Source organism: Vanacampus margaritifer, chromosome 6 (assembly GCF_051991255.1).
Source record: "Vanacampus margaritifer isolate UIUO_Vmar chromosome 6, RoL_Vmar_1.0, whole genome shotgun sequence".
Taxonomy (NCBI): domain Eukaryota; kingdom Metazoa; phylum Chordata; class Actinopteri; order Syngnathiformes; family Syngnathidae; genus Vanacampus; species Vanacampus margaritifer.
Window position 1 is genome coordinate 24,471,490 of NC_135437.1, and position 15,990 is coordinate 24,487,479.

Below are 15,990 nucleotides of genomic sequence, written 5' to 3' on the forward strand. Positions count from 1 at the left end.
AGCAGGGCGAGGAGGCAGAGGTGCAGTCAATAATTAAGCAAAAACAAGGAGGTAAACAAGGTTCTGGCTGACAAACAAAAAAAACAACATCCAAAATAGGCAACCAAGGCAAAACGTGGGCGAACTAGAAGGCAAAAACTAGTGATGGCAAAATCGAAACTGCGTTTTGGTATGTAACGGAATCCAGACGGAACTTGTGATTCAAATCGCGTTCCTAAATCTGTCTCAGAATCAGGATGTCACATGACAGTTGCCTTTCGCGTTCCATTATGCCTCCAAACATCACATTGTTTCAGCAAGTGCCTTTTCTAAAATTAAATTAAATCCGACCATTGCACTATATTAAATTATTATTAATTATTTAATGTCTTAAATCTGAAAACAATCCAACATAAGTATGCTTCGTATGTAAAATTGCCCTACATGATAAAATGTTAACATCCTCCTACGTACGTGTAGTGGATGACTTCGTATTTCATCAGTCAACAGTCTTCGTCAATCCATCTGAATCATTGAAGAAATAAATTCGCTGAACACATCATTATTATTAACATCTTATGTATATATATATTTTTCAGCTCTGTGTTGGGGAGGCGTGGGGGCTGTAACAGACACACAATCGGCAGCAGAAGGTGGTCTCCAAGTGTCCACTCCACAGCAGCCAATTTTATATGATCCGTAAGTAGGCGCGTGTGACGCATGCTGATCTCGTGCATCTACATGCCACGCGTCTCTTGTGTGCTGAATTTAAAGGGAATGAGGGGAGCCGCTTCCATCGGCAAACAAGTCAGCTGTGTTCCCTCCCACAATGGCGCAAATGCATTTTTTTTTAGCTGTGCCCGTATACTAAAAGAAAGAACACTCTATCCATGCGCACAGTTAAACTGCGCTTTGCACTTGTGCTGGGCACAAAACGATGGCCTGTCATGTTCAAAAGAAAAAAAAATAGACAGGAGGGATAAGACTCATTCAAACTTAAAGTTTTGGACAGACCCGTCACATTCGCTACAAAGGAAAAGTTTTGTTTTCAACTTTTACATTGACAGTGAGACTTGTTTAGAAGAAGTAGGAGTTACAATGATGAAATTACCACTGTGTATTGTTGTCTGTCAAAAGCTGTTGAAGGTAAACATCTCGCTAATAAAAAATGTTTCTTCACAGCTGACCGGTACAGCTCTGAGCTGAACGATAGCTTTTGTCAAATTGAGTAGAACAGGTACTAATCTAGCGATGAGGAAGAACGCTGAATATTGTAGCAATGTAGGAATCACTGAGGAGGAACTTCCAAGACTTATGGTCCAATAAAATGTCTATCATGAAATGTTGGAGACTTGTGATGTATTTTATGAAACTTTATTTGCAAAGGCAACAAACCGGTGCGTGGTAGTTCACAGGCTGTGTTCTATTAATGTTTGTATCTTTAGATTGCTCCCTCATATGATCTATGCGCTATTTTCTAGTGCTAAAAGTTTTCTAACTCGAGAGACAAGATGGCATCTACTGTTAACGTCCTCACAATTTCGAAAGCTCAGCATTAGGATGCCACAACTGAATGTGTTTGCATACGGACACAAAACCTGATGTGCAGTTTGAGTCTTTATCAGAGTCTGTGAAGAGGACCGATACCTGTCACTTTCACACTTGTGCTAGCGTGTGTGTGTTTGGAGGAGATGTGCAGGAGTGATAGTGTCAAATAAAAGACGGCTCTAACAGGAGCATTTGATCTTTTCACACATAATGCCGAGCGTAAGTGGCAACCTCCGGTGCAACATCCTGGGCTCAGAATAGGAGAATAAAAAATTTAAATAGAAAAATGTAAAATGTAAATCCACGCGAATATTGGAAAGCATGAGGAAATTCAGAGTATCACTGTGATTGTCTTCAACTCTATATTCCTGGCTGTTGGTTTACTTGCCAGAATGGTATAGGTAGCTTTGTCGAGTGTACCTAATGAAGTGTCTACTAAAAATATAACTTGCATTCTCTAAAAATAGAGGTGGTTAAGTGCAAGAGATTTGGGTAATGAGATTGTTTTGTATGATTTGAGGTATATCAGCATGAATCGCTAATACATAAATGGTAAACGTGAATCCTCTGAACACATATAGAGCTACACACCAATCACATCTTGATTGTTTTATTTGAAATCCATTATTTGAAATCCATTCAGTTCAGTCTTCTATGCTTTATGAATGGCTGTTGTTTTGACAAGGTTGTTGTTTGTATGTAAACCTTTTGAAAAACTCAAAACAGACACATCATTGTTTGTACTTGATTGTTGTTTGGTAATTATACACAAAGGGTAGCAAAGTTTCCAGGTTCAATACAGTAATTTCTGGACTATAAGGCGCACCTGACTATAAGCTGCGCTAGCTAAATTTGGGGTAAACTCGAGTTTGTTACACATATAAGCCGCACCAGACTGCAAGCCGCAGGTGTTTTAATATTACCACACCGGGTTCCCGCTACTTTATTTTCCCGAATGAGGGTGCAAATTGTCCCGCTCTCGTTCTGTCTCTCCTACTGTATTTGGGCTCACTTGGTTTGTTTTGCTCTGACCTTGTGATCTGATGGATAAGCTGCACCTTTGTATTAGCCGCAGGGTTGAATGCAAGTGAAAAAAAGTAGCGGCTTATAGTCCAGAAGTTACTGTAGTTCGTTTTAATAAAGTATTTGTTCAACCAATTTTAATGAGAGACACAGTTTCATGTATGTATTTTATCATATCTATTTGTATATAGCGCCTTTAACACATACACATGAGTTTTATTTATTGATTTTTTTTCTTCTTTCTTTGTATGCTGATAGATTCCCAATGCCTGCTAGGAGCAAACGCATTGAGCTTTGAGTCTCTCAGACAGGACCAGTGTGAAAATAAAAATAAAAATAATGACCTCGATATTTTTCATGATGTTAGCGCCTAGAACGCCCACTGAGGACAAACCTTATAAGTTACATGGAGGCAAATAGGATTAAAGGCCATTTGATGCAGACATGTTGCAACGTAGGCAGACGAGGACAAATGCAGCAGCACAGAAGACATCACCAAAATATCAATACACCTCCTACCTGCACAACCAAGATGACCATGCCTATGGTTCCCAGCAGGTGCTTGTTGTCATCAAGCCATTCCTCTACCTTCTCAAAGCAGCCCTAGATGGAAGAGAATATGAAAAAAAACTCAGCCAGGCACCTATTTTCCAGAAAGCTCCGTGAATTATACAATGGTGAAAAAAGCATTGACCTAGTATGTGAGGTGTAACGTAAGTGAATAATGAATTGTGAATTTTACATCCAGACTTATAGGTCATAGACAGACGTGCGTATTAAACTTGCAACGTTCCTGAGATGTAAAATGTGTGCCCCGGTTCATTCAGAGGTCATCATACAAATATTGAGATGGGTTCATGTTGCGTTCAGCTGCAACGCGTTTATCTCTTCCTATGGCAGCGATAGGACATCACTGTGCTGTGGGGTCATTTTCTCGGGGCAGGATTTCTGGATTTTATTGCTGTGCCATTCCAGTGGGCAAGCTCAATGTCTACTTAATCTCAGTTGCCAATTAGGTAATTCCTTTCTTTGGACTGGACTAACCACACAATAGAGCAGTATGGCAGATTAGTCTTGTAACAGGAGGAAATTGGAAAACAGAGTGTTGCACGACTTTAAACAAAAGGGCTGTTGCCAGATAATGGAAAAATCTGTAAAGCAATAAAAGTAACAGTTACTCGCGGTTATGTTTCCCCTGATTAAACACAGTAGCTTTTTAAAGAAACTCAGGACCAGATGGACTTCCAATTATGGTTGCATGTGTATCTTAGATGTACAAATCGGGCATGTCTAGAATCTGACCATAGCCCTAAATCAGAATATCGAGCATATATTGCTATGTAATAAGAACAATCACATTCACAAATGGAACATTATATTTTTCAATGTTTTTTATTCATTATAGTTTTATTTTGGAAACTGAATAGTGAAATCTACTGCTTGCTAAAGGACCCTACTTACACATTACACCGTATATAAGATCAAATTATGCATTACACTTTCTTCATGCGCATGTGAAATTGCATCAGAAGTAGCACATTCTGGGTCTTGCAAAGTAGAATTTTAGAATTTCTTCTTCAAACACAATTATTATAAAATAGTACATAATTTGGAGCATTGGATGAGAGTCTCAAAATTATATATAATACATGCAAATACCTCAAAAATGTGCAAAGTTACATCATTTTCAATGTTGGCAGGTTTAAATCCCTCGTTTTCAGAAAAGCACGTTTAAAGTTTTGGGCACATACATCTTTCCATAAGGTCCATAGCCACCAGTACCTTAGGAAAAAGATATTGACCCGAAACTTTCAGGTAGTTTTTAAAGGCCAGTGGTAAGACAATTCTAATAGCAGATAAGGACATCATCCTAGATTCCAATCCTTTAAAATATGAGGAATTTTGACATCTCAACTGATGAAATAGGGCAAAAACTGTGATTTTTGCCTCAATCCCGAAACAACTTTGAAGATCCCATCAAGCTTATAAATGTATAGCCTGAGGCTTCATCTTCCAAAATGTGCTGGTTGTATTGTTGGAACTTGTGTGTGTGTGTTTCTTAAATGAGGTTAAATTAAATTACCGCAACGGAAAACTTTGAAAACCCAATGGAAAATTTAATGTGGCCTGTGACAATAAAGTTTATTGTCATAGATATCATAGATATTCTTCCCAAATGCATTTGGCCACATAAAGAAAATAAGAATGATTAGGTGTGAATAAATCATTTGTGATGAAATGTTAGAGGCAAAGAACCACGGGTGTTTTGGGAGCAGGCTACAGAGATGCACTAGCTAGCAGCTTGTCTAAAAACATACCCTAGTTAAGATGCACATTACTCACTACTGGTAATTGCTTATTTTTTATAAACTTCTACTATAATTTAAAGTTTTCTGCTGCTGGGAAATGAAAATAGAGTTTTGTTATTGGAAAAATCCCCAAATTGACATTTTTCTCCAAACGATGTAACAAATTCTGATTGAACAACTTTACAAAGGCTTACCCGGTTCCAGAACATGTTGGTTGAGTTCCGCCCACAGTTCTGGTAATGCTCCTGGCAACAGCGGTCAGGAACGACTTTCTCTTTCAGGGCTTCATGCCAGTCGGTGTAAGCTATAACGCCGCAGCACTTCCACTGTATATCCAACACAAAACATAATGCAGTCAGTGAGCCAGACAGTCCATCAGATCTCTGGAACTAAACTTTGAAGTGACTTTGCATTGTATTAAGCAGTAATGGAATGTGCTCAGACAGACAGCCGTGAAATTCAATGTTGTGTTAATACCAAGACCAGAAGACAAGGCAATACATTATCTGAAATATCCCAGTAGTTGCTATGCTAATGTATATCATCTTTGATGTATTTGTGAGGGCTGCCTACCTCTGCCTGGATGATGTTCCAGGCATTTCTCAGGCCAATGTTGTTTTCAGAATTGTACAGAGCCAGCCCGTCCTTCAGATCTTGTTTAGCATTCTCACTCACCTGCAGACGGAAGAGATATCAGCCATGATTACAATACCTTAGAATAGAACCTTCCCCATGGAAGAACATGAACAGCAGTGAAGAAAAACTGTGAGAAATTGAAACCTCGAGAGAGCTGTCAAAAAACATGAACCACTGTGTGATTTCATCTCAGCTACTTCAAGCATCTTTAATCACCCAAAATCAGAACTGCTCTTGCTGTGTTATAAAGCAGAAATTGTTACTGGTCGGAAACATGCACAAATGTGACCTATGAATCATGGTGCCTCTGTCTGAATTAGTTTCAAAAGATCCTTTTGACAAATAAAGAGAATAACATTTGTGGAGGTTGGGCTGAGTTGTTACAGTCCCCAGGGACTGCTTTGGAAATATTTGAATACATTCATATACAAAGACCGATTTTGACATCAAATGTGCAAAAAGCTGCCGGGGAATTAACACAGGACTAGACATCACCTTGATTGATAAGTAGATTTATGGGTGACGAGTAGATAGGAGTACTTATTTTCTTAGGTTAGCATAGAATATTTTGCTGATGCAGGAGTAGTGACAAGAGTAAGATAAGTAAGTGTGTTTCCTAGCCTTTATTGATCCAAGGCACCCATTTTACATTTAAAAAATTGCACAAAACACCACCAATAAAAATATCACCAAAATATGAATACTGAAATAAAATCCGAATTTACTCACAAATGTATTTTCTCAGAGTGAATTTTATGCCTCTTTAATAGTACACAAAGCTGCTATACTTGCAAGAAGCCATTGTATGATTGGCAACAGGTGGCTGCGCAGGTTTACACGGGAACTGAATTATTATACCTGCTGGCAGTGGTCTTTATGCCATTGGCAAATAGAAATATATTCATGTTCATCTAATTAATACATAAGATTTTTTCTCCCCACCAATTAAGTGAAATTGGATAATTTCCCATGACATTCCTGATGATTTTTCATGTGCTTGGGTATAAATCATTGTTCCAAAATGACATCAAATTACATTTGGTGTACAGATATCTGTCATACATCTCTTTCTCTCTCTAACATATCATTTGCTGGCTCAGGCACAATCTATAATATTGTAAAACATCTGCAATTGTTTAAATAATACATTCATCTTTATAGCTTTCAAATTGTCAAAATCAGGATCAACTTTGTGCTATGACTTGAGAAGAGGAAGATCTTATGTTCAGCTTCAACATGCCCTTAAGCAAAGTGTGTTAATCTTTTTTTTCTTGTGACTGAACTCCAACAATGTGCTCAGGGTTGTGCCATGTCTGTGGGAGATTAATATCGTATTAGATGTGTTAATGAGAAACAAAAGTCAGTGGCTTAGCTCTCCTGCAGTTTGGTTTGCCAATGGGGGATTTCACTAACAGCCGCAACAGATTGAGGGGCAAAATAGGCACGTAGTCCCTGAACCACACAGCACAGCTTCACAGGCACTATTAGTCGCACCACAACAAAAATGTATTTACAAGTTAAGGCGTAATGCCTCAGCGCTCCACCATCAATCACACTATTAATAAAGCCACAAAAAATTGTCTTCGTTAAAAACAAAAAAAACATTCATTTTATTCATGGGACAAATCGTCTCCGTCCGTCCGTCCGTCCGTCTTCTTCCGCTTATCCGGGGTCGGGTCGCGGGGGCAGAAGCTTTAGCAGGAAAGCCCAGACTTCCCTCTCCCCAGCCACTTCAGCCAGCTCATCCGACGGGACCCCAAGGCGTTCCCAGGACAGCCGAGAGACATAGTCTCTCCAGCGTGTCCTGGGTCGTCCCCGGGGCCTCCTGCCGGTAGGACATGCCCGGAACACCTCCCCAGGGAGGCGTCCAAGAGGCATCCGAACCAGATGCCCGAGCCACCTCAACTGGTTCCTCTCAACGTGGAGGAGCAGCGACTCGACGCTGAGTCCCTCTCGGATGACCGAGCTTCTCACCCTATCTCTAAGGGAGAGCCCGGCTACCCTGCGGAGGAAACTCATTTCGGCCGCTTGTATCCGGGATCTTGTTCTTTCGGTCACGACCCACAGCTCGTGACCATAGGTGAGGGTAGGAACGTAGATCGACCGGTAAATCGAGAGCTTTGCCTTTCGGCTCAGCTCCTTCTTCACCACAACGGACCGATACAGCGTCCGCATCACTGCAGACGCTGCACCGATCCGCCTGTCGAAGGGACAAATCATTTCCAGTATATAGTTAGATTAATCAACAGAATGTGACAATTGTGACTGCTTTGCTCAAAACAGGAGAGGTGAGTGCGATCGCAGTTAGCCATTTATATATATATATAAATTGACAGGCTAAGGTTAGCCAGCTCTGCTTCCTAACTGTGACTAGAGGTAATGAGGTGTGGTCACACTCACCTCTCCTGTGAGTGCGATCACAGTTAGGAAGCAGATCTGGCTAAGCTATTTGACAGGCCTGTACTCGTCATCCTGTTCCCTTGTGTCATCCAATCATCTCCCCCAGCCACTTGTGTCTTTTCCAGGTGTCTCGTTGTCTCGACAGTTGGCTTGTATTTAGTTTCCTGGTTTAGTTTAGTCTTTGTTGGATCAGTGTCGCTGTCACCACTCTTGTGTTTTGTTGTTACTTAGATTTTTGGTATTTTCAGAACTTTGTTGGTGTTTTGTTAGTGTTTTTGTTAAATAAATTGTGTTCAGTATTACATGCATTCCTGCCCTGGTTCTCCTGCCTCCCTGCATTTTGGTCCTACTACATCTATAAATATTATGGATGAAATATTATAAACGACATTCACTTTTCACATATAACCCAATGTTGTGCAATACTATTATTAGATGCAAGATGATGTTAATGTCAGCATTAAGTGTAACATGTAATTTGTCACACAGCAACATTGCTTTCAACATAACAGGTGGGAGAAGTGACTGTTGGATACTAAACTTCTTCCCTTTTACACTAGGCCTAGGGATGTAACAATATCCAGACATCACGATACCATATTATAAGGACATGGTGGGGAGGTTGGTGATTATAATAAAAAAGGTCACAATATTGTAAAAAAAAGAAGAAAAAGGAGCTCATACTAAAAAACACAATATTGTGCTTTTGTACAAGAGCAATACATATAAACAACCTACAATCTGTAATAACACTTAATATTGAGGCACTTGCTAATGCACGCACAAATTGAGTTCCTCCACATATTGACTTGGTTCACAAGCATATTATGTCCCCCTTCATCTGACCATTAGCGTGGATTTAAGGGCCAAAACATGCCTTGTGAAAATGACTGTAAACTGCACTAAACAACTAGCCTCCAGAGGGTGCTAGAACTGCACAAATTGAAATCAACCTGACTTTTTAACAGATGTGCTGCTTTTAATATAGTGACATGACGACGACGATATTGTTACAGTTTTAATATCACAATATAAAAAATATTGCCGTTATCGTTACATCCCTATTTTACACAGACACTGTCTCACCTCTTCTTAGCTTTAGCATACCAGCGGCTATTTATAAACAACAGCCGCCTGGAAAGATACTTGAAAAAATCACAGTTGTAGCGAGCAATGGTGAAGGTGCTGACGATCGCTATGGATAATCTGAGATTTACATGGTAACGAGACAGACGTAAAAAGCTAAAAGTCTAAATGATTTGGTCTGAGTAATGAATTTCTTCTGTGTTAGAATGCTTGAGTAACTATTATTAAACATGCTAAAGTCAATTTCTATGTCCTCGAAAACCTTGGAAATAAGATTAGGATCACTTCCAATCACATTCTTTTGTGTGACTCTGTAACTTTGCTGATGCAGAGGAGCGTATCTGTGTAACGCCTCCTCAGGGCTGCAGGCCCCAACATCCTCTGCATCTGTCCTTGTATGAGAAAATGAGATGAGGAGCTTTATCATCAATCTCTGCCTCTTACTTTGTTTTTGTCTTCGGCTTTCAATCTCAGCTTTATGCGATACTGCTCGCTCATTAGTGACTCCTTGCAGTCACTGGAGAGCAGACTCGTATTCCCCCAAACCCCTCACAGAGAAAAATGCACAAACACAGACCATGTTAAAATCATCTTGGTCTCCAATGACTGTGCATCTTTCATTTTAAGTGCGAAAGCCTTTTTTTAGAGCTTGACATAAAAACGATCTAACGATTTAAGGCTAATGATGGGCAGACAAACGACTGCAGAGCTGATATTAATTTAGTTGTGCAATGACCCATTTTTATCCCTTCAAGAATAAAGTTATTATATTTTTTTTTTTACGGAAAAACACATATTTTTGACCCAAGCTCCCATTTCTGAAGAGGTAGCCATCCAATACTGTCATTGACATAAATACCAGTAGTTTTTTTTATTACACTTGTCACACTGCTCACTTTAGCTACTTTCATATAAGTAATGTGCACTTGAACCATAGCAAAAGGTCCCAGAATAAATACCTAATTTTGACCAATTGTGTTGCGTTACGAGTATTATAAAGCCTCATGTACACGCAACGAGCAGTGTTGCTTTCAGGAGAAGTGAGTGTCAAGTGTAAAACATAATGACCTTGACCAGACGTGCCGGCTTTCTCTTTTACACTAGAGCATCATTACCGCTACAGGGCCAAGCCGAAAGCCGAAAGCAATAAACACATACTGAAAGCAGTAACTGTGAAATTGTTAAGTGATAAAAAGATGGTCAGAAGCAGAAAGCCAAATCACTTTCTTCTATAAACTATATATATATATATATATAAATATATGTATGAATGATAAATTTATATTTTGTTAGAAGTTATCAAAAAAACAAAAACTATATTGACACAAATTATGTTCTTCATCACACACAGTAATGAAAAAAGTATTATAATAAAGGATTGTTTTTTTTGTCAGGAAAGATGAGATAGTTGGTCATTTTGAGTGTCTTCAGTTGACAATGTTTGGTGCACGATCTAAGGGATGTCTCAGCATGTAGATTTATTTTTAATTCCATTCAAAGTCATTAATTATTCATGAGTAAAGACTCCCTACTGTCACTATTAGGGTCTCACCACAGGAGCAGTTACACTGGGACCATCAGTGAGTTGACACAAATTTTTACTGTTTACTCATTAGCATGCCGAGTGGCTAATTTAGACTAATTCTAGAATATGTCAATATGTCAAAAAACACAAAAATAATCATACAGTTTATACAGTTCAGTTCAGGTGGGAAAGTATGGCAAGGCTTGGGCAGTAACGGAAAACATAAATATGGTTTAGAGGTAAATTTGATACAAATTGGGGATTATTTCCCCGCATTGCAATTTCCCAGCAGGAAGAGAGAGGCCACCCGAGTGCTGTTGTGAACAAATGGGTGTACAGTCATTGTTACGTCAGGAAGTGGCTGTAGTGTGTTGTGCCTTCCATATCTGGCCAGTTTGAAAGCAACGTGGAGAAAAGAGTGTGGTGAGCGACATTCACTGTTTGAAACATACTCACTAAAGGACTGATTTAACTTATTAAACAACATTTACAAGGAATAGTGTGAACTGTCATCAAGACTGCTGCGGCAGAGCTAGCTAGTAGCACGCGGCAGAGCTAATGTAATCGGAGTGTTGCCCTTCCATCGCAAAACACCCACAGATGTACTATTTCAACATCATATTAGTTAACAATTAAAAATGTGATTTTAACAACAATGTTATGGAGAAAGAACATTATTAATGTTCCTCATGGAATGAATAAAGTGTTTATTTGTTTGTCAGTTCATCTATCTGTATCTATCGATCTGTAACACAGTGGTTTAACTGTATAAGTAACTGTATCGGGATACATTTATAAAGTACCTCTCCTAAATCTGTGTACTTAATACACATTCTCAAAAAAGAAAAATGTGCTTTTACATCCACCCCGCCAAGGAAGTTGCGCAACTGATTTTGCAAAACTACATGAAATTTGAAAGAAAAACAAAACAAAACAACAAAACATTACGTTTTAGCAATTATCTGTGGATAATGCTTGAATTCTAATTTTAGAATTAAAACACACAGAAAGTGGGTTTCCTTCCATTAGGGCAAACTTTTTTTTGTTGTGCTCATCTAAATTACGAGTGTTGCACCTTAGTGGAGCTCTGTAAGCTTATGAGTGCTATTCTAGTAATTATCCGCTCTCGTTTGCTGTGGCACTCAGCAGGAATATCTAATGACTGAAGCCTCAGCTGCTAGTAGAAGCAGAGTACAGTATTGCATATTTACAGTAGGGAGTGTAATGAGCAATTAGTGCTTTGTGAGAATACTATTTTGATTCCATTGCTTTGAGCAATTGAAATATTCAATTATCGAATCTCTCCAGCACAGTATGTGGGTGGTTCAGTAAACATATGCCAGTTGAGACAAGAATCAAAGTATTTCAACACAGCCACACACTGAACGTTTTCCATCATGGACTGCACAGTCGTCATGGTTGCGCTCACAGCACTAATTTCACGTCAAATTGTTTCCACTCACTTCATTCCACTCACTGCGTACTGTCTAGAAGAGTTGAGATAACTGTTCCAGAAGTCTAATAAATGATGTGGAGAGAAAGACCATCAGAGCCAAAGGTCCCCAACAACACATCATTAAAGAGGATATTGAATTCCCATGGATGCGTTGTAAGCCTTGCCTGAAGCGCCCAAGGCCACAATGTTCACTTGTATGAGAGAAACCCCTGCTTGCTCTCTGTTAGGTCTGTAATAATAAATCACGGCCATGAATTGAACATTTGCTGATAGCCTGCTGGTTGGTTGCGTTTGATGAAATAATCAGTCACCTTATTAGATTGCCGTCTTGGTTGGATTCTTTTTTTCCCTCTCTCTTAATTAGTCCCCAAAAAAACATGCTCAAAGTCCAGAAAATAAGTGTTTAAATGCCAAACAATGCGTAGACATGCATAGAATGTATTCCATTTTAATGACCACTTATTGAATGTTAAAATGTTTAGAATGCTGGTTGTTGGCCAATTTGCTAATGAGTTAGCAGGATAAGGCGGAAAAAACAACGACTGCACAGCTGATTTGCATGAAACTTTGTGGCATTCTGGCATGCAACAACCCATTACACTTTGGCAATGAACTGAGCACTTCTCTGTGCATTGTGATTGACTACCAACCAATTCATCTTTCACCAAAATGACCTGATATAGGCACCATCTCACCAGTAATCCGATATAGAGGATAAGTGGTGAATGATTACAAAGACTTCCTTGATTTGAGTCACGACAGAACACAAACTGTCATGATTTGTGTTAGTGTTGATGTGGTTTTTAGTTTCATCATGTTTTCCCTGTATTCCTTCTCATCTTGTCTGTCTCGTTAGGTTGTTGTGCCAACCTGTTCTCGGCAGCCCCGGTCTCTTGCGTCTACCAATCAGCTCCCTTAGCCTTGTTCAAGGGTCCACTTCATAAAGCATGTTCAACAATCACTGAGACTAACCCTGAACAGCGAGTTGACATGCATTGAGAGAGGAAACTCTACACTAAAAAGACCAGATCAATGGAGCCCTCTGCGTTTTTTTTTACCCATCTCAACTGAAAATCTTAATGCTATCATATGGCGAATTTGAACACCGCAGCGGCTCCCCATAAAAGAAAGCGGCGTGGGAGAATGTTGCTGATTGAGTTGGGTCAATGCATAAATTTATATATAGTCATTTGCAATCACAATAATATTACAGGGGAAACATGTTGAATGGTAGCACATTAATTAATTTCATTTAGGTGCAATGCTGAGGGAGAGAAGCGCACTTGACTTAAGATGAAATATAAAAACATTATTCAAACGGTAAGTAGCGCAGCACACAATATATACTGCGATGTGAGTGCAGAACTGCGGCTGGTAATTTTGCAAATGTAAGGACGGATTAAGTTGTGTATGTACTGTAGATAATGGACTGTGATGTGAAACGGTACCGCTCAAAAAGAGAACAGTTGCACGGTCTGATAACAATCTCACGACAAATATTTAATTCCCTGCGCAATAATGCGGCACCTTCATCAATAAGGTCATTGTCAAAAGGACATGCCATATTCGTGGACTTTACGCTTTAGACTGTGGGCGTATTAATGCAAAAAGTCGCCACACTGCACTGAATGAACGAGGAAATGAAATGTCGTGTGTGGCTGAAAGGAGGCGGGGAAAGAGAAAACCTTCATTCAAAAGTTCATTGTGAAAAACCTGCTACCGCCCAGGTTAGGTTCATGGACACTGTTACTACGGTAACTGACCGAGAGCTTAAATGACCTCTTTTTATGAAACAGGCTCGAGTTACCTGTTTTCCTCTGGTTTCAGTTAGCTCCCTTTCTGTAACGGAAGACGCAGGGTTTCATTTCAGGGTTGCTTGACCCAGGGTTCTCACTAAACCTGTGTAGCGATTATTTGGTGTGCCGTAATGGCAAACAAGAAATTTAGACTGTACTGAGGGGAGTTGTAATTTCCTTAGCAACCTCTGGGGGCACCACAATGACTTTGCTTGTTTGTAGGAGCAAAATAAACGATACAAATCCTATTATCAAGAATTTATAATCTGAAGTTGCTACTTTAGTTAATCATAGAGTTATTTGCTTTAATAAGAGAATAACTAATCCACTCAGTAAATTATCACAAATTATTCGTCAGAAATGGAATTTCGAGACAACAAATTTATTTAGTAAACACACACATATATCAGTCACAGGCTAACCTATTAATGAAACGGAATAAAAAATGTGAATCACAGATAAAAAGACAACATGCAACCTAATGAACTAAGATAAAAAGGGAATGAAAAAGGTAGATGGGGAATAGAGATGGAAGCGTTTTGAAATGTCAATCCTTTTATATTTGAATAAAAGCGTTGCGCCAGTGGTATATGGTCAGATTGCAATGAAGGCGCACTTACGGGCTGGTTCAGGTGCACGGGAGAGAGAGGGACTCGGAGAGCGTCGATCCTCAGTTGAAGAAAAGTCCGTTGGAGGCAATCTGGGCGGTCAGCGCACACGCAGCTAGAAGGCTGCACTTGTCTCTGGCTGATGGTGATGGCCGCACGACTGAGAGGCCGCTGCACGTCTCCGGTTGGTGGGGAGGTATGCACGCGTCGTGGAGGCCGCGGCGGGTCCTTGCCTGGCACAAGTCCCGGTTGGTAGTGATGTGCTTGCGCAGTTGAGAGGTCGCAGTCAGTTGGTTTGGGCGTAGCTGGGTGTCTTGGGCGCACGGCTGAAACAGAAATGGGTCACTGGCGTGCCTAATAGCCGTCGTGGAACCGGGTCAGCGGGACACTGTGTGATTCAGAGAGCGGAAAGTAGGTGGGTCGGCTCTCGGCAGGAACAGACAAGCGCGTTTTGGCACGCGCAATGTGGTTGCGAGTCCTTGAGTGATGCGTGCTTTGGGGGGCGCGGTGTGGCTCCAGTCCGGGGCTCAAAGAAGGAAGCCGCGTGGGCGCTCTCAGCGTGTTCGGCGGCCACGTCTCTCGTGGTGGTCGGGAGAAGTTCATGGGGCAGGAAGAGCGAAGAGGGAGAAGAGAGAAGAAGAGAGGCAAAAAAGAGGGGGAAGTTCCTTCGCGCACTGGCTTTTAAACTGGGGTCCCAGGGGGTTGGAATAGTAGTCCCGCCTCTTCCGTGCGCTTGAATCAGACTTGGTCGACTGAGACCAAGCTTTTGGGATAGCATTTGATAACTTTTGATCAGAATTGACAAGCCAAATGCTTCATTTATCATTCTGAACACATTTCAAACATTACCGCGATCATAAAGTTATTGAATCCGCTAAGCTTACTAATTAGCTGAACTTAGATGGCTGCAGAAGTTATACACATCATTCATTTGAGATAGACATACAGGTTGTGTACAAAGCTAAACAACAGAAGTCAATTGATGTCAGTCAAGTACATAGAGTCTGTTTCTGTACCGAATTATATAGACTTCAGATTAATTACGAGCGGCAGGATTCTTGAGGATAATACCGATAGTGGCCGCTGGAGGGCACTGTTGTACCGTATAACTTCCAAGGGGTGTTGTTCCAAAAACATATGGCTGATTCCTGTAGATAGACCAGACCATAAAAGTGGTCTGGGGACTTATAAGCAGTCTTATCGCTAGTTTGTTTGCTAAACAGGCTTTTAGGTCTTGGTAGGCACTGTGGTATGTGTTTCCTGTGTGTTGTAAAAACTAAATCCGGTCCCTGCTGGGGGAAATTCAAAGGGTTTTTCCTTTTTGAACTGTCTCTGGTTGGTTTGAGAAAACACAGGGTTAAGGACACACATTCCCCAGGCGGAACTGTTTAAAAAGGCAAATAAAATAAAAAAAATTGAGAGTGGCGGGCAATATTCGTTACACCTGCTTTGTGAAATAGACCCCAGGTGTTTCTCGATGTGTCGTCAGTTTGTTTTATTTAGTTCACTGCTTCTTTTGTCAGTTGTCAGTTTTGACCTCTTTTTATTTTTGTTTATTTTTTTACTTTCTTTAATTTAGTTTTTGATTATCCCTACGTGCCTTGTTTTCATTTTCTACAGCATT

The 15,990-nt window shown here is 40.2% G+C and overlaps 2 protein-coding genes across 8 annotated transcripts in view; one reads left to right on the plus strand and one right to left on the minus strand.

Moving 5' to 3' along the window:
- The window catches only part of ttc38 (tetratricopeptide repeat domain 38), a 71,353-nt gene extending 58,682 nt beyond the window's left edge, over nt 1-12,671 (plus strand). The window contains exon 15 of the mRNA XM_077567370.1: nt 12,658-12,671. The gene's annotated coding sequence lies outside the window, so the exon portion shown is untranslated. The remainder of the gene's footprint in view (nt 1-12,657) is intronic.
- tspan9a (tetraspanin 9a) overlaps nt 1-15,990 on the minus strand; it is a 228,580-nt gene that overhangs the window by 8,133 nt on the left and 204,457 nt on the right. For all 7 annotated transcript variants that reach the window (XM_077567376.1, XM_077567377.1, XM_077567374.1 and 4 more), the window contains 3 exons: nt 5,433-5,534; nt 5,054-5,185; nt 3,070-3,153 (listed from right to left, as the gene is read on the minus strand). In XM_077567376.1, the coding sequence (XP_077423502.1) occupies nt 3,070-3,153; nt 5,054-5,185; nt 5,433-5,534 (318 nt within the window). The remainder of the gene's footprint in view (nt 1-3,069; nt 3,154-5,053; nt 5,186-5,432; nt 5,535-15,990) is intronic.